This window comes from Spermophilus citellus (genome assembly GCF_964194105.1).
Source record: "Spermophilus citellus genome assembly, chromosome: 4".
In the NCBI taxonomy this organism is placed as follows: Eukaryota; Metazoa; Chordata; class Mammalia; order Rodentia; family Sciuridae; genus Spermophilus; species Spermophilus citellus.
In genome coordinates, this window is record NC_138185.1 from 225,938,586 (window position 1) to 225,964,503 (window position 25,918).

At 43.4% G+C, this 25,918-nt stretch overlaps 1 protein-coding gene across 29 annotated transcripts in view; it reads left to right on the plus strand.

Annotated features, from left to right (window-relative positions):
* Positions 1–25,918, plus strand: part of KLC1 (kinesin light chain 1) — a 56,645-nt gene that overhangs the window by 5,702 nt on the left and 25,025 nt on the right. For 16 of the 29 annotated variants that reach the window (XR_014021868.1, XR_014021869.1, XR_014021870.1 and 13 more), the window contains exons 2-6: positions 17,022–17,283; positions 19,759–19,989; positions 22,695–22,773; positions 23,231–23,468; positions 25,292–25,379. Coding sequence is in view for 22 of the 29 variants with exons in the window: in XM_081293405.1 (XP_081149531.1) it covers positions 17,023–17,283; positions 19,759–19,989; positions 22,695–22,773; positions 23,231–23,468; positions 25,292–25,379 (897 nt within the window). In the remaining 7 variants the exon portion in view is untranslated. The remainder of the gene's footprint in view (positions 1–17,021; positions 17,284–19,758; positions 19,990–22,694; positions 22,774–23,230; positions 23,469–25,291; positions 25,380–25,918) is intronic. The other 13 variants (XR_014021871.1, XR_014021873.1, XR_014021874.1 and 10 more) reach the window with 1 other exon arrangement.

A 25,918-nucleotide genomic window follows, 5' to 3' on the forward strand; every position in this document is an offset into this window, starting at 1 on the left:
GAGTTACATTTTAACCACTTATACATGCACTGTTTAATAGTGTTAAGGATCTTTGCATGTTTGCAGCCTCTCTGCAACTCAGTTTAATCTCATGGCACTGAGATTCTGAGTCCACTAAACACTAGGCCTCCTCCCTCCAGCTGCCTGGTAACCACCTTTCTGCTTCTGTTTCTGTGGTTCTGGCTGCCTAGATAAATAAATGCATGGAGTCTTACAGTAATTGCCCTTCTGCAACCAAGTGTTTCACTCCTTATAGTGTTTACAAGGTTCATCCGTAACTTTGGTCCTTTTAACTAAAACGTCATAAAGTCCTAAGGACTTTTGGTATGCTTTTCATATTAATTTCCCATGGGAACCCTGCTCAGTTCTCACGTGCTAGTTGTGTGTCCTTGCTGTTCTCTTCCGGAGCTAGGGTACTCTGCTGAGCTCTTGAGTTGTGACGGAATTCACTAATTTTGGTGGTAGGACCAGGGAACTCCTTTCTTTGCTGAATGGCTGTCAGCAGGGAACTGCTCTTGGTCCTAGAGTGCTGTCCCTGCTCCCTGGCCTCCTCCATTCTTCAAAGCCATCAGTGGAGATGCTTCCTATTCTGAATTCCTCTCCAACTTTTTGAGTGTCTGCCTTCCTGCCTCTGACCACTAGAGCCCCTCTTAAAGGGCTCATGTGATTAGGTCAGGCCTGCCTAGATAATCTCCCTGTCTTAAGGTCATCTGTAAAGTCTTGATGGAGTAAGTGTGTGTAAGAGAATCCTGGGGAGAAGTGTCTCCTAAACAGTTTGTAACCATCTTCCAGTTAACATCTGAGTAACTTCTGAATAATACAGCATTAAATATTGAAAAACATTTTTTACAAATTTAAAATATAATTTATATATAGTAAAATGTTAACATTTTACATATACCATTCAGTTGGTGATTAATTTGTATCAAGATACAGCCCAGAAATTTTTTTATGATTCTTTGTCAGCCACCAGGCATTCCCCCTCCAAGTAGCACCCACTGAATTCTATCACCATAGGTTAGTTTTCCTACGCTCCAGTTTAATATACATAAGGCTATATATTATATGTTTTCCCATCCAGCCCCTTACCTCCCTCCTTCTCTCCCCTTCTTTTTCATGGTACTGTGATTGAACCCGGGATATGGCTCTACCACTGAGCCACATCCCCAGCCCTTTTTATTTTTTGTCTTGAGATAGGGTCTCACTAAGATGCTGAGGGCCTCACTAAGTTACCTATGTTGGCTTTGATCTTGCAATGATACTGTCTTGGCCCCCTGAGTTGCTGGGATTACAGGCGTGGGCACCATATCTGGCTCCATGCAGCCTCTTTTTTTTTTTTTTTTAGCATACTATTTTTGAAATTCATTCATGTTGGGGCATGTGTCTCTGTGGTATTCCTTTCTACTCCTGAGTATTGTTCTATTGTTTGACTAGGCCATGATAGTTGTCTTGGTGTGCATCTGGGGGGCTATTCCTCTTTGTACAGACTGTGAAACATATATTTTAATTTATTTTGGGTAAATACCCAGGGATGCAATTGCCTCACGGTAGATGTATGATTAACTTTTAGAGATGCTTCTTATTTTCCGAAGTGGCTGTGTCTCTTTGTGCTCTATCCAGCTGTGTGTGGTTCTGGTGGTTTCCATCCTCTCCAGCATTTGATACTACCTGTCTGTCAAATCTTAGGTACTCTAGAGGTGTGTGGCAGGTCCTGATGGCGGCTTCTGTGTGTCTTGGCCTTTTGTAACCTGATTTTGTCAAGTGCCTACTCAAGGCTTTTGCTTCTCTAAAAAGCTGGGCTGGCTGAGTGGCACTGTTTGCATATTAGGATGTAGCATGAAACCACGTCAGATGAGGCTGCCCACACTGGAGTTCTTCAGCTGCAAAATCATGACCAAAATAAATCTCTTAGGACTGGGGGTGTAGCTCAGCGGTAAAGCACAAGCCTAATGTTCTGGATGCACTGGGTTCAATCTCCATCACCACAGAGAAAATAGACAAAACATAGAACAAGATAAATCTCTGTAAAGTGAAAGAGAGAAAAATAAAAAAATATAAATTGAGTTTTTTTTTTGAATTTTTTAATATTTATTTCTCAGTTTTCCGCAGACACAACATCTTTGTTTGTATGTGGTGCTGAGGATCGAACCCGGGCCGCACACATGCCAGGCAAGCGCGCTACCGCTTGAGCCACATCCCCAGCCCCTAAATTGAGTTTTTAAAATATTATTGAGTATAGAAGTTCTTTACATATTTTGGATAGAGGTCCTTTGCCAGATACATGTGTTGCAAATATTTTTGCCCACTCTGTCACTTAACTAGTTGTGCCTTTTAATAAATCAATAGTTTTTTTTTTTTTTTTTTTTTTTTTTTTGATGGTACTGGGAATTGAACTGCTGAGCTATATGAGCTGTGAGTTGGCCTGGAACTTGTAATCCTCCTGCCTCAACCACCCAAGTGGTTGGGATTAAACTCACTGTGTGCAGGAAGAAATATTTTTTCTTTGCCTGTTTTTTTTTTCTTTTTGGTACTAGAGATTGAACTCGGGGGTCCTTTTACCACTGAGCCACAGGGTCTCAAAATTACTAGTTGTTTAGAGTTTGCTAAATTGGTGAGGCTGGCCTCAAACTTAGATTCTCCTTCCTTAGCCTCCTGAGTTGCTGGGATTACATCACCGTGCCTGGTAAGAACTGCTTTTTAAAAACATTTTCTGGGGCTGGGGTTGTAGCTCAGTGTAGACTGCTTGCCTAGCATGTGTGAGGCACTGGGTTCAATCCTCAGCACCACATAAAAATAAATAAAAATTTTTATAACTAAAAATTTAAAAAAATCAAATAACTTCATAATTTCTTTTAGAACATGGAAAATAAAGAAAACATTTTGAGAAATGTTTTCTGTATTTTTCTTTAGAAAAGAAAATTATTCCATTCATTAGCACTTAAATGCATAAATTAGTTTTGTGGCATTAGGTTAATCTGCTGACATTTTTCCTGTTCAATCAAGAACTGCTTTCCCTGCCTAGAATTAAAACTGCCCACACTAGTGTCTTCTTCCCAGATTCCTATGACACCCTGCTCTTCATCCTCTTAGTCATATAGTTAGTTGAAGCTGTTCATTCTTTCCTGTTTGCTCAACCAGGGACATTTGGATCATTAGGACTCACTCATTCGTATTTTAGGAAGAAACATGTTCTATATTTTCATATAGTCCTTCTCCCTATAGAGTGTTGTGTTTAAAATTTGCTCCTAGGTGATGGACCTGTGGTCTAGCAGATCAGTGATCTTGCTTCAGGAGTCCCTCTGCTGCAGAGGGGTCAGCACTTGACAGCTGGGCTAGAGATGCAAACATCTTTTCACCCATGTGCAGCCACAGTTCTAGACAGTCCTCTGTGAATTTCTAAAAGAGCAAGTAAGCTCTTGCAGAGTTATGTGCACACCTTGAAACTGGTGGTGAGTCTGGGTTATTGCAGAGCTGGAGGGTCTAGCACAGAGGTGGCAGATTTCCAAACAACCCCCCTGGCTCTGTGAGCAGGCTCAGGGGAAGTGCCTCATTTTCCTGGTTCTGAAAGTCTGTTTACAACAAAATCCCTCAAAGGCAAACAAATGTTGTTTTTTTTTTCCTTTATACAGTAGTGCGAGGTGTTTCAGAATTGCTGCACGTATTGTTGTCTGTCTTTTGAATATGTTTTACTTTCTGTGGTTACTTGGCCATCATGGATACCTCTATTTGGTTCATTCTTGTGATTCAAGTTTGAAGAGGGGATAAAAGGGTTAGGTTAAGTTAGATTAGAGGAAAGGAGTAGCAGAGGACAAGCAGGAAACCATGAGTCAGAACACTTTCAGGTGTAGGGGCTCTTTTGGGAAGCTCTGGAGATGAGCTTCCTGCCTAGGAGGTAGTGCTGGAGGAGCCCTGCCCTCAGGCAGAATGTGTACATCCGTTTCCTTCCTGCTTCCCTTTCTCTGCTGAGGAAGGGACCTAGGGCCTGGCAGGTTAAGCAAGTGCTCTACCACTGTGCCACACCTCCAGCACTACAGTGATTCTTCATTGGGAAAGGGTAAGTCATGGGAAAATGGGTAGCTATATAGAACTTATTTATTGTTCTGTCTTTTTTTTTCTTTTTTTTTTTGTGTGTGTGTGTGTGCTGGGGATTGAACCCAGGGCCTTGTGCATGTAAGGCTAGCACTCTACCAACTGAGCTATCCCCAGCCCTTTTATATACATTTTTTTTTTCCATTTAGAAAAATACAGACTACAGAGGAGTGCCTTATTGTATTTTTTTTTTTTTTTTTTGGGTGCTGGGGATCGAACCCAGGGCCTTGTGCATGCAAGGCAAGCACTCTGTGCTATATCCTCAGCCCCATATTTTCATGTTTATCTAAAGATATCATGGTTTGAAAAAGGTTGAGACTCTCCAGAAGACCTTTTGGGGTTTTGCTGGAAAATGAACCTTGACTTTAATGTTTAAACTGTTAGATCTTCCTCACTCATCCCCTCTCCTCTACCTCCACTGGACCTACAATATGAATATGTTTCACTACTTTCAAGTTGTATTCCCCCTTTGACTCTTTACTATATAATTTTTGTTCTGAAATTTTAGAACAATATATATGTAATTTTTACTGCTGGTATTATCATTGCTTTGGCTCAGTGATGATGGTAGTATATTTGGAAATTTCTAAATATATTAAAGACAACATAATATATTTTGTTGATGTTCTTTATTTAAATGGGATCGTAGAATAAACTAAGGATTTGAGAAGTGAAGCTTTCTTCAACTCCTTGACAAAGCTAAAAAAGATTAGATCACAAAATGGGTTGTTTTGTTTGATCTTCATTTAATTGAAGTTCTGGAGTTAGAGTGCTTGCCTAGCATGCAGGAGGCCTTGGGTTTGATTCCCAGCACTACAGAAACAAAAACAAACACACAGAACCTGTACATGTTTTTATTGTGGTATAAATCAGGTATGATAAAATTCATAGAGCTTTGCAACCATCAGCACTAATTTAAGAATGTTTTCATTATCTCCCCCCAAACCCTGTATCTTTTAGCAGTCACTCACCATCCCCCTTGGAAACTACTGGCCCATTTTCTGTCTTCATGGACATTTCATACAAGTGGAATTATATAATATGTGGCCATTTGTATCTGGTTCTTCCAGGTGGCATACTATCCTTATTGTTGCGTGTGTCAGTACTTTGTTTCTCTGTGTGTTTGTATGCATATGTGTGGTGTGGTGTGTTAGGGTAGAATCCAGGGCTCTCCCAGGCTGGGCAAGCATTCTATCATTGAGCCACATTCCTAGCCCTTTTTATTTTTATTTTTTATTTTGAGACAGCATTTCATTAAATTGTCCAGGCTGGCCTTGAACCTGTGATCCTCCTGCCTCACCTAGTTGCTGGCATTACAGGCATCTGTTACCTTGTCTGGTCAGTTCAGTGATTTTTAGTATGTTCTCTGTTTCGTGCTGCCACCCACCTCCATCTAATCCCACACATTCCTTGGGAGCACTTGGTTTTTCTAACTTATTTTTACCATGGGAGTTTCACCTACTGGCTGAATGGCACTTTATAAAACCAGAGTTGGTTCCCTTTTCCTTCTCTGACCTTTGATTTATTTTCACTCATTTTTGAGAAAGGGGGAAGGTTGTGGTAAAATTTACCGGACTATTGAAAATTGTGTTGCCTGAGGATGAGCAGAGTGAGATGTGGTGTGCGCTCATTGGGCCTGGTTTGAAAGGAGTCTAAGTAGATCAGTGTCCAGGCTCTGGAGATGGGAAATGTCATCGCATGAAACGATGGCCTCTAGGCTCCGCTGCTCAGCTGTGACAGATTAAGCCTTTATAGATATGGAGTAGTTTTTGAAGATTCTGTCCAGCTGTATATTCCAGTTTTTAGAGTCCAACCAGTTCTGCTTTCATCTTTCTGTTTGATAAAGAATTCAGTGCATTCAGCAGTTCTGTTCTTGGCTCCGTGTTGGGTTGTTTTATTTACTGTGGCAGAATGTCAAGTCCTTTCTGAATTTGAGGGTTTAAGAAAAGCCCATGGGCCTAGACTGGCAGTTAGGTGCTTTTCCATCATGGAAAACTTCAGAATTGTGGAGCGTGTGCACATACACATGAGAGCAGTGTGTTCCTGAAGTGGACGGATGCTCTATTCCTAGTCTGGCAGTGTGAGTGCCAATCATTGCATCGGTTAGTTTCCTCAGTGTAAGTGGGAATTATGGTGCCAGTTGACTGAACCACCTGCAGACTTTGTTGTTGTTCAGTAAAATAATACCCATATGACGATGTATAAAAATGAAAATGCTGGACAGATGTGAATTCTTTATTTTTTAATTTTTTGGTACTCTACCACTGTGCTACTCCCCCACCCCCTTTTTAGATTTTATTTAAAGACAGGGTCTCATTAAGTTGCTCAGGCTGGCCTTGAACTTGGGATCCTCTTGCTTCAGTCTCCTGGGTTGCTGGGATTATAGGTGTGTGCCACCATGCCTAGTATGAATTTTTTTCTTTGTTTCTGTCTGTCTGTCTGTCTAACAATCATCTTTTTGTTACTTTGCAGTACTGGGGATTGAACCCAAGGATGCTTTACTACTGAGTTATTTCCCAATCCCTTTTTATTTTTTATTACACTAAATTGCTCAGGTAGGCCTTAAACTTGTGATCCTCCTGCCTCAGACTCCCAAATTGCTGGGATTACACGTATGTGCCACCACATGTGGGCCTGGCATGATTTTTTTTTTTTTTTTTTTTTTGGTATGAGGCATTGAACCCAGGGGTGCTTAGCCACTGGCCTTTTTTATATTGTATTTAGAGAGAGAGTCTCACTGAGTTGCTTAGGGTCTTGCTTAGTTGCTGAAGCTGGCTTTGAATACTTGATCCTCCTGCCTTAGCCTCTCGAGCTGCTGGGATTACAGGTGTGTGCCACCATGCCTAGCATGAATTCTTAATATACGTACTACATATATACTTTTCAGTTTTGCTTTTATCAAATTATGCATTCTTTGGTTTTCTCTTTGTTTTAGAATGGCATTAGATTTTGGGGAGATTTTTAAGATCGAGTTTCTGTATGCCTTTTACCCAGCTTCCCAAGTGCTGACGCCTTGCATCGATGGGTGCATTTGTGGCAATAGTGCAATAAACATGAGGATGTTATTAACTAAATCTACTTTATTTGTGGTCACTAGGTCTTCCCTCATGTCCTCACTCTGTCTTGGGATCCCATCCAGGACACACATCCACTTAGTCATCTTAACTTCAGATCCTTAGACTTAGACCTCCCTTGTTTTTGATGACTGTCTTAGTTTGTTAGGGCTTTTATGATAAAATACCCAAGACTGAGTGGCTTATGAACAACAGAAATGTGTCTCTTACAGTTCTGTATGCTGGGAGTCCATGAGGTCAGGTGCCCAGCATGGTTTTGGCAAGAGCCCTCTTCCAGGTTGTGGGGAGCCACTGCCTCCTTGTGTCCTTATAGGGTGGAAAGGAGGTGAGAGAGCTCTCTGGTCCCTTTTATAAGAGTACTAATTCTATCATGAAGATTCTTCTCGTCATCCATTCACCTCCCAAAGGCCCTAGCTCCTAACACTATCACATTGGGAGTTAAAAATGTCAACATGAATTTGAGGGTGTGTTAGCTTTCTGTTACTGTAACAAATACCCATGATAATTAACTTATAGATAGAAATGGTTTATTTTAGCTCACAGCTTTGGAGGTTTCAGACCATGGTCTGTTGATTTTTAGGCCTATGACAAGGCAGCATGTGTGTTGTAGAGCAAAGCCATTAACCTTTTGGCCAGGACTGGGGTGGTGGTAGAAAAGAGGGGAAGAGACTAGGATCCCAAAGTCTTTTCAAGGACACGCCCCCCCCCCCCCCCCCCGCCACTGTCATTCTTTCCCCTCCCCCCTCTATTGCCCAGGCTAGCCTTAAACTCCTGTGCTCAAGTAATCTTCCCACCTCAGCCTCCTGATTAGCTGGGATTACATGTGTGTGCCCCTGTGCCCAGATTAGGCCTCATCTCTTTTCTATCACCTTCCAGTAGTGCCAAGTCTTTCACACATGAACCTTTGGGGGACATTTAAGTTCCAAACTATAGTAGGGGGATCACACATTCAGTCTGTTGTGGTGACGTTGACAGTTTTGAGGAGTGCTGGTCAGGCATTTGGTACAATGTCTTTCAGGTTTGGTTTGCCTTTTTCTCATCACTAGACCAGTGTTACAGTCTGCCAGAACTCCTTGGTGAAGTGAGTGATTCTGGGCTGGGGCAGGGGAGATACAAGATGATACAAGATGAGCCTGAACCTTGTAGCACCAGGAAGTAAGTAGCATTCAAGACCCACAGGGGATAGGCGTGAGTCGAAGGACACAGACTGGGGTACCCCATACCTAAGAGGCCGAGCACTTACCTAGCATGCACAAGGCCCTGGGATCATTCCTGCAGCAACAACAACAACAAAAGAAAAAAGAAAAGAAAGAAAAAAGATACTGGAGCCAGTTTGAGAGCTCCCAGTGGCTAGAGCCAGAACAGTTTGAGCAACGCACTAAGTAATGTGGTTTCCTTCCTTCCTTCCTTCCTTCCTTCCTTCCTTCCTTCCTTCCTTCTTTCTCTTCCTTCCTTCTCTTCCTTCTCTTTCTTGTACTGGGGATTAAACCCAGGGATGCCTTAACCACTGAGTGGCCTCCCTAGCCTTTTTTATTTTTTATTTTGAGATAGGGTCTCACTAAGTTGCTTAGGACCTTGCTAAGTTGCCCAGGCTGGCCTTGAATTTGCAGTTCTCAAATTACTGGGATTACCACTTTGTGTAACTGTGCCTGACTTAAATAATGTACTTTTAATAATTGGCAGATGGGTATAACCTAAACTAATATCCTTAAGTCCATACTGATATAAATGATGAAATACATCACCAGGGCAGAGGCAGTAGACAGACAGATCTGTCCTAGACACTTCTCATGAATTGCAGCTGCTCCACTCTCCTATAGCAATAGAGCCCAGTTGAACTTCATTCCTGCCCTTGCTTCTTTTTTTTTTTTTAAAGAGAGAGAGAGAATTTTTAATATTTATTTTTTATTTATTTTTTTTTTGGTGGACACAACATCTTTGTATGTGGTGCTGAGGCTCGAACCCGGGCCGTACGCATGCCAGGCGAGCGCGCCACCACTTGAGCCACATCCCCAGCCCCTCCTGCCCTTGCTTCTTGACTGCACTGAGTAGTCTTCCTCAGTAAGGTGTGGGTATGGCAGTCCTACAGGGGCAGGCTGCATGCACCACTTGAGCCAGTTGCCAAGGTGAGAACAGCACATGCGTCTTGTTTGGGGCAATTTGCCTTCTCTTCTATTTCCCAGAAGTGGTTGCTCACTTGGTTGCTCACTAGAAGTGAGCGTTGATTTTTGCATGCTTGCCACTGTTTCTAAATATCACATGTATCTTACTTCCTGAGTCTTTCTCATTAGTGACCTCTCATGTTGACCCTTGGAGTCTGCCTCTTTCTCTGCTCTTCCTCTCCACAACTGATTTCAGTGGGCTTCTCCACAGCCTCCCGCAGATCAGCTTGTTGTTTGGTTGGCTCAGTCTTAACATTTCTAAGTCAATGGTGATTCCTTTTCCTCTTCACCTTTCTGCCTTCTTTGGAGCTCCTTCTTTTGTAGAGTTGGCACTCATTCAGCCCTAGGTATAGCCTTGGATCCTTCCTCCCCTGCTGAGGATCTTTTGTGTGGGATGCCTGTGTCCTCTGTTCCCTCTCTTGATTCATCCCTTTGTTCTGCTTGAGCACACTTCAGTAGCCTGAGAAGGGTGCTCTGGAGGTAAAAGTTTTTGAGCTTTGGTCTGTCTGAAAATGTTCTTTTACAGTTATAGTTGATTGAAAGTGTGGTCCTAGGATTTTAATTTAGAAACAGTTTCTCTTCAGAAATTTGGAGGCATTTATTTAATTGCCTTTGGCATCCAGTGTTGCTCTCAAAAAGTGCGAACCAAGCCAGGAGCAGTGAGTGGCACATGCCTGTGATCCCAGCAACTTGGGAGGCTGAGGATTGAATGTTCAAGGCCAGCCTCAGCAACTTAGCAAGGCCTTTAGCAACTTAGTATGACCCTGTCTCAAAATTAAAAGGGCTGGGGTGTAGCTCAGTGGTTAAACGCCCCTGGGTTCAATGTTCAATTCCCAATTCTCCCCCCCCCAAAAAAAAAAAAAAAGTGTGAACCCTTTTTTTTTGTTTTGAATTTTTTGGGGGATTGGTTGTTCTTTTCTTTTCTTTTCTTTTCTTTTCTTTTCTTTTCTTTTCTTTTCTTTTCTTTTCTTTTCTTTTCTTTTCTTTTCTTTTCTTTTCCTGGGGTTTGAACCCAAGGCTTTGTACATGCAAAATAAGCACTCTACCAACGGGCTGTATCCCCAGCCCATTTTGGGGATTGAATCCAGGGTTTCAGACATGCTAGACAAATTCTCTACCATTGAGCTACATTCCCCAGCCCTTTAGTTTTTGTTTTGAAATAGGGTCTTGCTAAGTTGCACAGGCTGGCCTTGAACTTCATTCCTCCTACCTTAGCTTCCTCAGTCATTGGGGTCCCAGGCATGTGCCACTTTGCCTGACATTTGTCAGTTTAATTAAGCATAGCTTGATGCTGGATATGGGTTCACCCCAAACTTGTCAATTCTCATTGTTCCTTTTGGGAAGAAAGGCAGCTGTCAGTCAAGGCTTTCTCTTCTAGTCACCAGAAGAAGGAGTAAAAAAAAAAAAAAATTGCTCGTCTTAAGTCAGAAGGACAGTTTTAGTACATGTAAGAGCTATTTTCTGTTTTGTATATTATCTCTGCTTGGATTACTTCAAAGTAGAAGTAAATCAACTGAATGTGCAAATTAATGTCTGTTGCTTTTTGTTGAAATATAATTGTGGCGCATTAGTTGTGGGTCTGGATATTGGATGTTATTCCTTTTTGTTTGCTCTAAAGGTACACATCACACTGTCAAGTAAGATATTGAATTTCTAATGCAAAGATGGTACAATTAATTCATTACCTTGTCTGCCTGAACTGTTAGATCTTATCATAAGTGCAGGCACCGGTTTATGGTTTTTTGTTTTTTGGTACCAGGAACGGAACCCAAGGGTGGTTTACCAATGAGACACATCCCCAGCCCCTTTTAATTTTTATTTTGAGACAGGGTCTCATTAGGTTGCTTATAGCTTCACTAAGATGCTGAAGCTGGCTTTGAAACTGCAATCCTCCTGCCTCAGCCTCCTGAGCCCCAGGGATTACAGGCATGTGCCACCATGTCCGGCGCAGACATGGGTTTTAATTATTATTTTTTATGAAGGTTTTCTAAAAAATTGTTTCCTATGATTTCAAAGGACAAGTGAGCCCTTTGAAAGAAGAACATTGGACTTTCCCATTGGATTAGTGTTTAAAGACTGTTTATTTTTATTTTTCAAGTGGTATTTAGAAGAGTCAAATTGTTTTATTTCTAGGTTTTAGACTGCTACAGGTGGGATTTAATTAGAGGGCTGAATGTGGAGCCAGGCAAGATAGGTTTTTGTCATTCCCAGTCCACATCCTTATAGTGTGGGTGGTGAGGTGAGTCCATGGACAGGAAAACCATGTACATTAAAATAAACCTTCCAGGCATGTGGTGCAGGCCTGTGGTCCTAGCTGCTTAGGAAGCTGAAGCTTGAGGATCACTTGAGCCCAGGAGTTCGAGGCCACTCTGGGAAATTCAGTGAGACCCTGTCTCAAAACAAAACAAAACAAAAACAAGGGCTGGGCTTGTGGCTTAGTGGTAGAGCACTTGCCTAGCATGTGCAAGGCACCGGGTTCGATCCTCAGCACCACATATCAATAAATAAAGTAAAGGCATTGTGTCCAACTATAACTAAAAAAATATTAAAAAACAAAAACAAAAACAGGCCTGATGTGTTTCAGTGGTAGATTGCTTGTCTATGCAAGGGGCCCTGGCTTCAGTTCCAGTTCTGCAAAAATCAGTCGCAGTAAACATTGCAGAGATTGAGTCACTGTTCAAATAATGAAGACAAATGAGTTCTAAAATGAGATAAAAGGGGCTGGGGATGTGGCTCAAGCAGTAACTCTCTCACCTGGCATGCGTGAGGTGCTGGGTTCGATCCTCACCACCATATACAAATAAAATAAAGATGTTGTGTCCACCGAAAACTGAAATATAAATATTGAAAATATTCTCTCTCTCTTTCTCTCTCTCTCCTCTCTCTTAAAAAAAAATAAAATGAGATAAAAGTAATAATTGTTTCAGGTGTATTTTCACCTTCGTTATTTTAAGTGTGATCTACCGACACCGTATGCAATTCCTTGACCTCCTGGAGCCAGGGCTTTAATTTGTCCCAGATCTTAGCCTGTTGAACAATGGCTTTTAGAGGTTTGATTCATATAGTTTCTCAGATTCTACACTGGGCATTTTGCATTAAATTCTTTTGCTCTCACAGAGCAAATAATTGACTTTAAGGAGTTTGTTTATCTTTGGGAATAAAAACACAATAAAAAAATTTACCATGGTGGGCTAGGGTTGTGGCTCAGTGGTAGAGCGCTTGCCTAGAACAGGTGAGGCCCTGGGTCTGATCCCTAGCACCACATAAAAATAATCAGAGGGAGGGCTGGGGTTGTGGCTCAGAGGTAGAGTGCTCGCCTAGTATGTGCAAGACGCTGGGTTTGATCCTCAGCATCACATAAAAATAAATAAAATAAAGGTATTATATCCAACTACAGCTAAAAAAAATTAAAAATAAATCAGAGGGATAAAGATATTGTGCCCAACTACAACTAAAAAATAAATATTAAAAAAAATTCACCATGGTTAATTAATAACTCGGGACTAGATATTTTGTACTTGGAGAAGAGGGCGTGGGAATATTTTAAGCCTGTAGTATATTGCAGATCAGGGGGAGCATCAATGCCACCTAATATCCAGGAGGTAAAAGCTCTGCAGTCATGTGGGAGGTGGACACATAGCCTCTGAAGCAGCTTCCCTCGTTCACTAAACATATCTTTATGGCATGGCTCTGGTTGCTTCTTTGTCTTACCGAATCATCTGGAGGCATACACGTCAGAAGTTGAAAACAGGTACAGGATTGTGTGGTTTGTAGATCAGGAAAGCAGGCAGGCTGTGTGAGTGTGAGGAAGGCTTCTGGGGAGCTTTCAGAGGTCAGCCAGCTGTGCCTCAGCCTTGAGTCAGAGTCTGTGCAGTTTTGGACTCTTCACTGTGATGGGCTGCAAAATAGTGTTCTCTCAGAAACAGGTTTCGTTTCTATATTAAATTTGAGTAGACTCTCATCAGTCTTTCAGTTTTTTGCTGTTGCTTTTATTCACAGAATGTGCTTTACTTTTTTTTTTTTTTTTGTATCAAGGATTGAACCCAGGAGCGCTTAAGCACTGAGCTATATCCCCAGCCCTTTTTTACATTTTATTTAGAGACAGGGTCTCGATAAGTTGCAGCTGCTGGGATTATAGCATGTGCCACCATGCCTGGCAAATATGATGTACTTTGGCCTATGTGCATATAGACCTTTGCCTGTATTTTCTTCTAGTTTCTTGTGTGTTTTTAGAAAAAGCACATTTAGGGCTGGGAGTATAGCTCAGTGGTAGAGTGCTTGCCTAGCATGTATAAGGCCTTGGGTCAGTCTGTACTGTAAACAAATTCCCACATTTAATTTTTTAATCAAAAATTTGGAGTTTAATTTAGTGTATAGGGAGGGTAGAATATTTTTTTCTCTTTTTTTATTAAAAATTTTTTTTGTGTGTGATTGTAGAGGGACACAATACCTTTATTTATTTTTATGTGGTGCTGAGGATTGAACCCAGTGCCCCATGCATGCTAGACAAGCGCTTTGCCACAGAGCTATAGCTTCAGCCCTTTTTTCTTTCTTTCTTTTTATATAGTTTTTAGTTGTTGATGGATGGATCTATTTATCTATCGCTGAGAATTGAACCCAGTGCCTCACATAAGCTAGGCAAGCACTCTACCACCGAGCCACAACCCCAACCCTCTTTCTTTATTCTTGAGATGGGGTCTTGCTATATTGTTTTGCTGACCTCATACTGATGAGCTGAAGCAGTCTTCCCTTCTCAGCCTCTCATGGCTGGGACTACAGCTGCATGCCCAGCTCCCTTAATTTTATTCTAATAGCTAATTGCCTTAGTATTATTTATCATTGTTATGGGTTGGATATGGACGTCTCTCACAATCTCTTGTGTTGAAGACTTAGTCCCTAGTATGGTAGTGTCCAGAGTAGGACTTTTAGGAAATAATTGGATCGTAAGGGCTTTGGTTTCTTCAGTGAATTAATTCATTTAATGGGTGGTTAAATGTTGTTGTTGTTGTTATTTTGCAGTACTGGGCATTGTGCCCGGGGTATTTATACCACTGAGCTATACCTCCAATCCTTTTCTAATATATTAATTTTGAGACAGGGTCTTGTTAAGTTGCCTATGTTTGCCTAGAATTTGTAATCAGCGCCCTGAGTTGCTGGATTACAGGGGTGCACTATAGTCCCCAGCTGGATTAATAATTTGAATAGATAACTGGGAGGAGGTGAAAACTGGGCAGGTGGGAGGGACATGGTTGGAGGAAGTAGGTCACTAGGGGCATACCTTTGGGGACTGTATCTTGTTCGTGTTCCCTTCTTCAGTGTCTGTCTAGCTTTCTGTCTCTGCTTTGTGGCTGCCATGAACTGAGCAGCTTTCTTCTGCTGTGCCCTTCTGTCTGGATGTTTCTGCCTTGGAGCCAGCTGACCATGGACTAAAACTTCTGAAACCGTGAGCCAGAATAAATCTTTTCTAAGTTGTTTTTCTTAGATACTTCTCACAGTCACAAAAAGCTGATTAACAATCATGTGACCTACCTTTGGTTATAATGGCTCAGAAACAAGAGATATCAAGCAGTATAAATGTATATGCCACTGTCTTCCTCCCATCATGGTGACTTGGATGAAAAATATGGAAATGGTCCTGACCTGAGGGTGGTAAGAGGTGTGAGCTTAGGAGATGGAAGGCTTGGTAATATCTGTTTCTGCAATGTAATACTTGAAATGTTATATGGATGAGGCAGAAAATGTTTTGTGTTTATTTTAGAGGGAAGAAGTTGGCTCAATGGACAGAAGTTACAAGGAGGGATATTGTAATTCAGGAAAAGGAATAACTTTATAACTAAATATTGGATCAGTTCAACAAGCTCAGTTGTAGCAAGTATGTCTACAGAAATCCAGCCGTTTTTTCACCAGGGATGTGCTGCCAAGGATAGAGAAAGGCGGAGAAGGCGGACTTGATTTTTATTTTTCTTCTTCATGGACATGAATCCTGGAGACCCCTTCCTTTCAATATAAGGAACCTTAGAGATGTCAGATAAGCATTTTATTAATCTAGTGCAGTGTGATTTCATTGAAAACTGATCCTAACAGGGTGCTATGGCACTTGCTTGTGATCCCAGTGATTTGGAAGGCTGAGGCAGGAGGATCACAAGTTCAAGGCCAGCCTGGGCAATTTAGTAAAATTTTAAAAAGGGCCAGAGATGTAGCTCAGTGGTAGGGTGCCCCTGGGTTTAATCCCCAGCACCCAAACCAAACCAAACCAAAACAAACAAAAAGCCCAACAATTCTAAACTGTCTCCTGCAGTCATTTAGCACAGGCATGCCATGTGGCAGGCTGGTAATGTACATTGCACAGGACAGACAGGCCCCTGTTCTGGGAGCTATAGCACTGCCCAGCAGTGTGCTGTAGTCCAGCCTGGTACTTGGCTACAGTGAAGTAGGAAAATCATATGCTGAGTAGCTATACACTAAAAATAATAACAGATGATGCGCTGCTAGGGAGAAGGCTTGCCCTTGTTCCTTCATTGTTCTGTGGGCTCTTGTTAATGTGGAGGAGATAGATTTCTGAATAGTCCTGCAGGTAGCCTCCCAGTGTCAAAAGGAATTGTCTTATTAATTTAAAAAAATCATTTTTCCAGTGTGAAATAAATTGGTGATGCAGAGGCTCACATGGTCCTGTTCTCAAACACCTTCAGCTTGCACCCCAAACTTGTGCATGTGTGGTCTGCACCCACTACTTCCCCTTCTTTCCTTCATTCAACTTACGTCTGTCCATTTTCCTGATGATGCCTGGGCCAGGAGCTGTCCTAGGTGCTGTGCATTCTGTAGGGTATAAGGTTCACACCCAGCAAGCATTGTTCCCTGAGCCAAACCCCAGCCTCCTCCCCTCATTTGTAACAGTGTCTGTTCTGGGGCTGTAAGATAGTTTGTGAAGACACTGACATCTCAGAAAGTGGCAGGTGGCACAAAGGACCTGTTTTGGATGGATAACCTGACCTCTGTGCCCCTTGCTACTGTGTAGAAATGGTCTTAATGTGACCCAGTTTTTAAGCTTTATTATGAGATTGAAGACAGAACTAGAGAAGACTGTAAAAGGCACTGTTGCTTAGTGCCAGTAGTTACCAGCACTTGGCTGATTCCATTTCAGTGCCCTTTCCTTCCTTCCTTCTTTCTTTCTCACAGTGGTGGTGTCATGGCAGCCCCAACATGGAGTCACTTTAGCCCCTGGACTTTGTCCTCCTTGGTCATGGCCACATGGACTGTTCTGCTGCATCACTGGGTCTTAAGCCTCATGGTCTAGTCCTCTCCAGCCCCTCTAACTCCCCCTTGTGCCTCTACTGGGTTTTCTTCTTGGACTGAATTTCATTGAGAAAATAAAGCTTGCAAATATTCAGATAAAATGTTCACTGAAATTGTATGTTTTGGAAATGACCTTTGGATGTTTTGCTGCTTTTAATCTTTGGTGTTAATTTTAGTTACTTATCCATAAAAAAGAATTCAGGCATTAAACCAGAAAAGTAATTTAATGGGCCTGCAAAGGCAAAACAGAAACAATATAGAACATAGTATTCAAAATCATAAATTGCACAGGTATTATTTACCTATGAAATGTAATTTAAAAGTTTTCACAAGTGTTTCTGTTTAATGCTATCACAGGAGGGAAGCCTATAACAAGGTATTTGATTCTCCTGTTTTCCTCTAGAATGTATGACAACATGTCCACAATGGTGTACATAAAGGAAGACAAGTTGGAGAAGCTTACACAGGATGAGATCATCTCCAAGACCAAGCAAGTAATTCAGGGCCTGGAGGCTTTGAAGAATGAGCACAACTCCATTTTGCAGAGTTTGCTGGAGACACTGAAGTGTCTGAAGAAAGATGATGAGAGCAACCTGGTGGAGGAGAAATCCAACATGATACGGAAATCACTGGAGATGCTAGAGCTCGGCCTGAGTGAGGCGCAGGTAAGTGGAAGAGCCATTTGTCGTGAAAGTGGACTTGATGGTTTGGAAAAGTGGAGTCTTGAAATAGGCAGTTTAACTCAAGTAGAGAGAAGATGCCTGTAGAATATTAGAGATCTACTTGTGTCGAGGTGTGTCTATCATATAAATGAAAACTCACTTTAACATACTTGAATTTTACATGGTGGTATCCCTGTGTATCATTTAGGGTTTGATTTGGTATCCTGTGTCAAACAACAAAAACAATAGCTTAAGCAACAAAGACATGGATGAAATGAGCACCAGGTAGGCTGTCCTAGGTGGTCTTTGCCGCTGCCCTGTCATCAGGGATGCTCAGGCTGCTGCCACCTGCTGCACTACAAGCTGGCAGCCATCTCAGGGACTAGGTGGAACTCCAGTGGCAGCCACATGATCTTGTTCAAAGATAGCAGAAGTGAGAGGAGGGACGTGCTACCTCCTTCAAGGCCGCCCCTTAACGCATGTGCAACACTGCTCACGGAGCATTGGCCAGATCCTCTATCTGTGGCTGCCCTGGCTGTGAGGGACTGGGGAATGTTGTCTTGTTCACAGTTCCAGGTGCATGAGCCCAAGAAGCTGGGGGAGAGTGGATGCTGGTCAACAGCCAGTAGGCTCTGCAGTAGCCAGGCCAGATTGCTTTATGTATCTGATTAAAGGTCTGTTTCTGTCATGTGCCACACAGACATGAAAACACTGGAAATGTCTTGGTCGCTTCCCCACCCCTGACAGCTTCTGGCTTTGTCAGCAGATCTGAGGTTAAAGTCAGTACACTGAGGGGCTGGAGATGTGGCTCAAGCGGTAGCGCGCTCGCCTGGCATGCATGCGGCCCGGGTTCGATCCTCAGCACCACATACAAACAAAGATGTGTCCACCAAAAACTAAAAAATAAATATTAAAATTCTCTCTCTCTCTCTCTCTCTCTCTCAAAAAAAAAAAAAAAAAAAGTACACTGAAACATGGCTCTCTCTTGGCTTTTTGTGTGTATAATGAAGGAATGGTGCAGAAGAGTAGCTGCTGAGCCACTGGTTCTTCAGTGACCGTCTAGGCCCCAATTTTAGAGTTCTTCATTCCCACTCTGTACAAATGCTGGTTGTAGATCATGAACTTTGGATTTTGTGACCCTGTTATTTCCCAAGTTCTGTTGTTGAAAGATAGTGTGAACATGAGCTTCCTTTTTTTCAGTTTGGCAGATGGTAGGTTTAAAAAAATAGGCAGGAAGAAGCTGGGCACAGTGGCTCACACCTGTAATCCCAACAATTCAGGAGGCTGAGGGGGAGAGATCACAATTTTGAGGCCAGACTCAGCAACTTAGTGAGATCCTGTCTCAAAAAATAAAAAGGGCTGGGGATGTGGCTCATTGATAGAGTGCCACTGGGTTCAGTCCTCAGTACTAGGATGGCTGGAAGGGGAGGAACTAAAAGCCCACCTCCTGGAGTTTTGAGTGGATGAATGAATTTACTGGGAATTGAATTTGGGGTATTTTACTACTAAGCTGCATCCCCAGTCCTTTTTACTTATTTTTAAATTTTGGGATAGGGTCTCACCAATTGCTGAGGCTGACTTCACACTTGGGATACTCCCACCTCAGCTTCCCCCTTTGAGTTTCAAGTTGTAGACCTAGAAGTAATGTAGTTTCTGTGCTGGCACAGGAGAGTGGCACGATCTGCAGAGGGACTAGGCTGAGGCCAGTTGACTCCCTGCTTTTTTTTTCTTTCTTTCTTTCTTTCTTTTCCCTTGGTACTGGGGATTGAACCCAGGGGTGCTCTACCCTTGAGCTATATTCCCAGCCCTTTTAGTTTTTGAGACGGGGTCTTGCTGAGTTGCCCAGGCTGGCCTTGAACTTGCAATCCTCCTGTCTCAGCCTCCCATGTGACTGGGATCATGGGTGTGCACTGCTGTGCCTGGCTCCTCACCCCTTTTTTGCCTTTATGTTCCTTGCAGCTTGCTCAGAACAGCTTTAGGTAGGTCTGCCCCCAGGTGCCAGTGAGTACACAGCTGGCAGAGATCTGGAGCAGCCAGCAGATTGTGCAGCAGACATAATCTAGTGAACATGCTGGTGCCTTCTGATGCTCTGTGGTGGCTAGAAACTCCTCCCATATGTGGAAGGAGGTCTAATGCCCCCCTTCCTGATTCTACCACCAGCCCCTCACTTACCTGTGCTTGGGACACCCGCTTTCATGTGGAAAGTGCCCATGTGGAGGTAGATTGCAGCTGTGTCAAGAGAGTAGATGTGTGCCTATTGATAATCACCTTGAGGTGCTTTCATGTAAAAAGAATTGGTGTATTTTGTAAATGTGAGCACGTGATAACTTTCCATAGGCCCCGGAGTGTTGTCTGTGGCTGAATTGCATGTGAATCGAAGGAGATACCTGCAGGTGTCAGTTAGAGCTGCTCTCAGGTGCTCAAGTGGATAGGAGGGGCTCTTGTTGGCTGTTGTCCGATAGTATTTCTTCTGTCCAGGTTATGATGGCCTTGTCAAATCACCTGAATGCTGTTGAGTCAGAGAAACAGAAACTACGTGCGCAGGTTCGTCGCCTGTGCCAGGAGAATCAGTGGCTGCGGGATGAGCTGGCCAACACACAACAGAAGTTACAGAAGAGTGAGCAGTCCGTGGCTCAGCTGGAGGAAGAAAAGAAACACCTGGAATTTATGAACCAGCTCAAAAAGTATGACGATGACATTTCCCCCTCGGTGAGTGAGTGGCTCCATCATGAGATGGTGCTGGTGTGCAGTATAGCTGGGGGCTGCGAATGGAGGCTCAGCAAGGGGTAGGCGTCCTATCGTGTCTTTCTTGTGTGTTTTTAGAACAGTGATCAGAAGGTGTAAAGGACGTTTTGTCAATACCAGGCCTCGCATCACCAAGTTCTGCTCCACTGCTCCTGACATTCCCTGCCCTCATGGGCTGGCTTCCATACCCACTGGCTGCTGGGTCAGCAGGGCCAGTGCCACCATCTGAAGTCCAACTCTGGGCTTGTCCTTGACCTCATCTTCGACCTCATCCTTGATGCCCGCCTAGGACACTGCCAGGTCTTCCTGCTGCCTCTCTTGTGTCTCCTAGGCCTCCCTAGCCAGCTCACCTTTCCCTTCCTGGAATGTCAGGGTGCCTCAGAGGTCTTGTTGTTTCTTTTTATGTTGGCTCTCTTTGAGTATTCATCCGACTCTCAATTATTTTTCTTCCACCATTTATTTCTGATTCAGTTAACTTCTTTTTTATTTTGGAATAATATGTTAGATTGGGAGAAAAATTGAAGACAGTGAAGAGAATTCCCAAATCCCCTTTACTTAGTTCTCTCCAACCTTGACATTTTACATCAGCATACGTTTTTCTTTTTCTTTTTTTTTAAATATTTATCTAGTTGTAGATGAATATACAATAGCTTTATTTATTTTTATTTGGTGCTGAGGATCGAATCCAGTGCCTCATACATGTGAGGCAAGCGCTTTATCACTGAGCTCCAGCTCCAGCCCCAGCATTCGTTTTTCAAAACCAAGAAATTAACATTGATATGCTACTTTTGACTAAACTGTAGACTTTATTGGAATGTTGTCAGTCCTTCCAGTAGTGGACCCTCTTTGTTCCAGGATCCTACCTCTAGGACTTTATAGAGTATTTGGAACTGGATTTTATTTTATGCCTCTCTGGGTGCCAGACATAGTCACATGCATGATCAGTGTACAGTGAGTTCCACATTGGTGTCCCTAGTTGGAACCTTGTCCTAAGACCCCTGGAGCATCCTTGTGTGGAACACCAGCAAATCTGCACTTGCCTTCTACTTGGGTCACCATGACAAAATACCACAGGAGGTGGGAATCTGAGATCAGGGCTCTCTTCCTGGCTCGCAATTACCTTCTTGCTTGCCCTCGCATGGTGGGGTGGAAAGAATACATATAAACCAACTCACTGGGTCCTCTTCTCATGAGGACACGCGTTGTATCATGAGCCTCACACTTTGGCTCATCTAGCTCTAGTCCCCAGGGGAAATAGTTGAGGTGATATCATTCTGATTTGTTAGACTTACTCTATCCCCCTTAGACTGCTATGGGAATAAGAGTTCATGGTGTCAGCCAGTGATTTACCTGCAACACTGAAGAGTGTTGAGAAGGGGGCTTCTCAAAGATTTTTAAGCTCTTTATTTTGAAAAAAATTCAGACTTGGAGAAGACAAGTTTAGAGCTGACTCTCATGAGCTATTGTTCCTTCTGAACCTTTGGAGTAGGAGGCAGGCACCTCATGTGCTGCCCCTTGCTGCTTCTGGGTGCAGTTCCCTAGTGAGGCTGTTCTCCTGTAGAAGCCCAGGGACAGGGCTGGTTCAGGCACTCGAACATGACTGGGCACTTTTTCTCCTCTGCAGCCTGGATTCCTCTCTGCTAACTGTCTCAGCAGTGTCCTTCCCGGCGTATTGTCACTGCATCCTGGATCCAGTTTGGGACTGTGTGTTGCACACTGTTGTCCCCACTTTTTAGCCCTCTTTCATTTGCAGCAGCCCTCAGTCTTTTTTTTTTTTTTTTTTAAGACTTGGCTCTTTCATAGTTTTTTTAAAGAGAGAGTGATAGAGGGAGAGAGAGAGACAGAGAGAATTTTTCAATATTTATTTTTTAGTTATCGGCGGACACAACATCGTTGTTTGTATGTGGTGCTGAGGATCGAACCCGGGCCGCACGCATGCCAGACGAGCGCGCTACCGCTTGAGCCACATCCCCAGCCCCCTCAGTCATTTTTTTGTCTCTAGTGACCTTGGTATCTTAGTGCGGCCCAGCCACTTTAGCCAGTTTGGGTCTGTGTCATGTTTGGATTCTGTACTCCCAGAGGTACACTCTAAAAGTACGTGAATTTACCAGGTTTCACCTCCCAGCAGCAGTGTCTGCTGCCCCATGACTGCTAACACCTTACCTGGGCCAGCCGCGTCTGTTCCCTCATCCAGGATGCACTACCAGCAGTCTGTGGGGAGGCGGGATCACAGAGCAGAGACCGATAGCTCCCATCTGCTCTGTGGGCTCTTGCAGTGGAGCAGTGGTGGGTAAAAACAGAGAGTTCAAGCTGTGGCGATCAGAGGTGCTCCATAGTAGTCTGTTTGCAAATAAGACTTTATTTCAAATAAGCCTTGCTCTGCTTTGCTGGAGCCTTCTTAGAGCACAGGTGAAGAATTGGAGGTAGAGAAGTGTAGCCATCTGTCTTATCAAACCCTGGCCTGTATTTACGTGTTCTGGTGTCTACTCTCACGAGCACTTCATTGTTCTGTTGAACTGATAGGTGAGCCACATGGCTGGTGACTCTATGTGAGCTTAAACACTGCCAATCTTTCCTAAGATTTTTAGTTAAATGAATTTTATGTTATAGATTTTCAGGCAGGATGTGTACTGCTATAGAATAAGAGATGCTTTGGGTCTCTTTTGTAGGAGGACAAGGACACCGATTCTGCCAAAGAGCCCCTAGATGATCTCTTCCCAAATGACGAGGACGAGCCAGGCCAAGGAAGTGAGTGGCGAGTAGTGTGGTTCATCATGCAGTCTACTGGAGTCCACTTTCTCTCTGAGGATGCTCCTGACAGTCAGTGGGAGCCGTAGCACAAAAGCCTCAGCACACACGATTGTCTTTGTCCCCTAAAGGTGTTTGGGGCTATGGTGGTGCGTAGGCTGGACCTAAGAACCAAATGTACACTCATGGTGCAGGTGTGGCCTGCAGGTCTTGCAGGTAGAAGAGGTTGGAGTTACTTCTTCCTATCAGTTTTACAGCCAGGAAGTCTGATGCAATTAGCAGCGGACAGGGCACCATCCCTGTCAGGCTGAGGTTCTTTCCCATCTTGCCCAGGGGATATTTGCAGGTTGAATTGGCATAGAGCTAACTTGAATCAGAGGTAGTGGAAAAATGTCAAACTAACTGCCTTCTGTGTAGCTGTCCTGCCAGCCCTCTGAACTGTGCTTTCTCTGTGCAGTCCAGCAGCAGCATAGCAGTGCTGCCGCTGCTGCCCAGCAAGGTGGCTACGAGATCCCGGCGCGGCTACGCACACTCCACAACCTGGTGATCCAGTATGCCTCGCAGGGGCGATACGAGGTGGCTGTGCCGCTCTGCAAACAGGCCCTGGAGGATCTGGAGAAGACTTCAGGCCATGACCACCCTGATGTGGCCACCATGCTCAACATCCTGGCCCTGGTGTACAGGCTAGTCCTTAGGTTTCTATGCTGAATTGTACCTGGAGATGACTTTTTTTGGTACTGGAGATTGAACCCAGAGGCATTTAATCACTGAGTCACATCCCTAGCCCTTTCTATTTTTCATTTTGAGACAAGGTCTAAGTTGCTTAGGGCCTCACTAAGTTGCTGAGGCTGATCTCAAACTTGTGATCCTCCTGCCTTAGCCTCCCAAGCTGCAGGGATTATAGACATGTGCCTCCCTGCCTATCTGGAGATAACTTTTTAATCAGCTTGCCCCTTAAAATATGTTTTATAAATTTGTGTGAGCTACTTTCCAATCTTTTCATCTGCTTCTCTTCAAATAGCCAGGGGTTACATACAAAATATTTAGCGAACTCTGTGGCAAGGGTCTCACTAAGCTGGAGTAGGCATTGCCAGTATCTATCCACCTGGGTCAGCCTTGGTTTTTTTTTTTTTTTTTTTTTGGTGGTGCTGAGGATGGAACCCAGGGACTGGTGCATGGTGTGTGCTGGGCAAACATTCAACCACTGTGCCACACCCCAGTTCTTTTTTTTTTTTTTTTTATTTCTTTTAATTGTAGATGGACACAATATTTTTATTTGTTCATTTATTTTTTTGTGGTGTTAAGGATCGAATCCAGGGCCTCACACACCTGCAAAGCAAGCGCTCTACCACTGAGCTACAGCCCTAGCCCAATCCCAGCCCTTTTTTAATTTTATTTTGAGACAGGTCTCACCAAACTTCCCAGCTTGGCCTTGAATATACGATCCCCCTGTTTTTTGCCTCCCTGAGTAGCTGGGATTGCATTGGGATGCCCCTGTGCTTTTAGAGTGAATTCCTAAGATGGGCCAGCGTGTAAATCATACTGCTGAACTACTTTTCAGGGGACAGTGCTTTTTGTCCTCCTGCTGCAGTATCTCCTATCTGGGTGGTGTTAGTCGACTATCTTTTTGTTTTAATTGGTATTTCTTTGAGTCATGCATATTCTCCTGTGAATTTCTGTGTGACTTGCCCATTTCTTCTCTTAGAATTTTAATGCTTATAGTTCTGCCTTTGTTTTCATTTTGCATCTGAATTTCTGGTGGGCTCTTCAAGTCCCACTATGCTGGGCCCTGCTCCTAAAGCTCCTGGCCAGGTGGGTCTGGGTGGGTCTGGTCTTTGGACAAGCAAGCTCCAGCTGTGTTGATGCTGCTGGCTGGCCTGGCTTGGATGTTGAAGTCCATTCCTACTCATGCCAAATGTGGGCTCCACCCTTTTTAGACTGCCTCCGGTATTCTGTGTGGAGCTGCTGGCCCACGTAGTGCAGGTAGCAGTGTTGTCTCCATGGTCTAGAGGAGAGGCCAAGTTCAGAAACTGGTCAGGTGTGACCCAGAGCTTACCTTGCCCCAGTGCATGAACTTTTCTCTTTTTCTGTCACAACTAGATTAAAAACAACAACAAAACACACACACACACACACACACACACACACATATATCTATATCTCTCCATCTATATATACACACACACACACACACACACACACATACATACACATATATATATATATATATATATATTTTCTATATATTGAATTATATATTTGGAGCTTAACTTTAATTTCTATAGTTCTAAAATTACATTTAAAAGGAGTTAGGAAACTGGCTGTAGCTAGTGTTAGAGCATGTACATGTGTGGCATGCACCAGGCCCTGGGTCTAGTGCCAGCACCATTAGGTAGGTAGGTAGATGGGTAGATGGGTAGGTAGGTGGGTAAGGATGTTGGAAGGTAGGTGGGTGGGTAGGTAGTTGGGTGGGTTTAGTAACCCACATCAGGACACTTATGATGTGTTTTTGATTCAGGGACCAGAACAAATACAAAGATGCAGCGAATCTGCTGAATGATGCCTTGGCCATCCGTGAGAAGACGCTGGGCAAGGATCACCCTGCGGTTTGTATATCTGGTTCTTTTGATCTTTTTACACTTTTTTTTTTTGCCCAGTGTGATTTTTGTCCGGCTCACCCAGTGTCACACTCAACAGCGAGGGCTGAGAGCCGCTTCCCAGGTGCACAGGTAGGGCTCTGCCTGGCAGCAGGCAAGCTCTGGTGCTCATGTACCAGTCACTCCTGATTTGTGGATCACTACCCCTCACCTGGCTCACCAGACATACTCTCTGACCCTAAATCAAATTGCATGTCCTCTTCTAGATTTGTTTCTCAAGAATCTGTGTTTTTTTTTTTAAATTAAAATCTGGTCAGATTTGCAGAGATCTATTTGTGGCTTTTGGAGAAATTGAAAAAAATCAAGGTTAAGTTGATGTTGATTTATTTAATCTTAGAACTGTGTTCTGCTGTGCTGTGTGTTGTGAGTGGTGTGAGCAAATCACTGTTCTGTGGTCCTGAAATCACATTCCCATCAGTGATGAGTGCTTTGCTGCGGTGTGGAGCATGCCCGGGTCTGCTGGATGTGTGGCTGCTGCTCCTGACGTC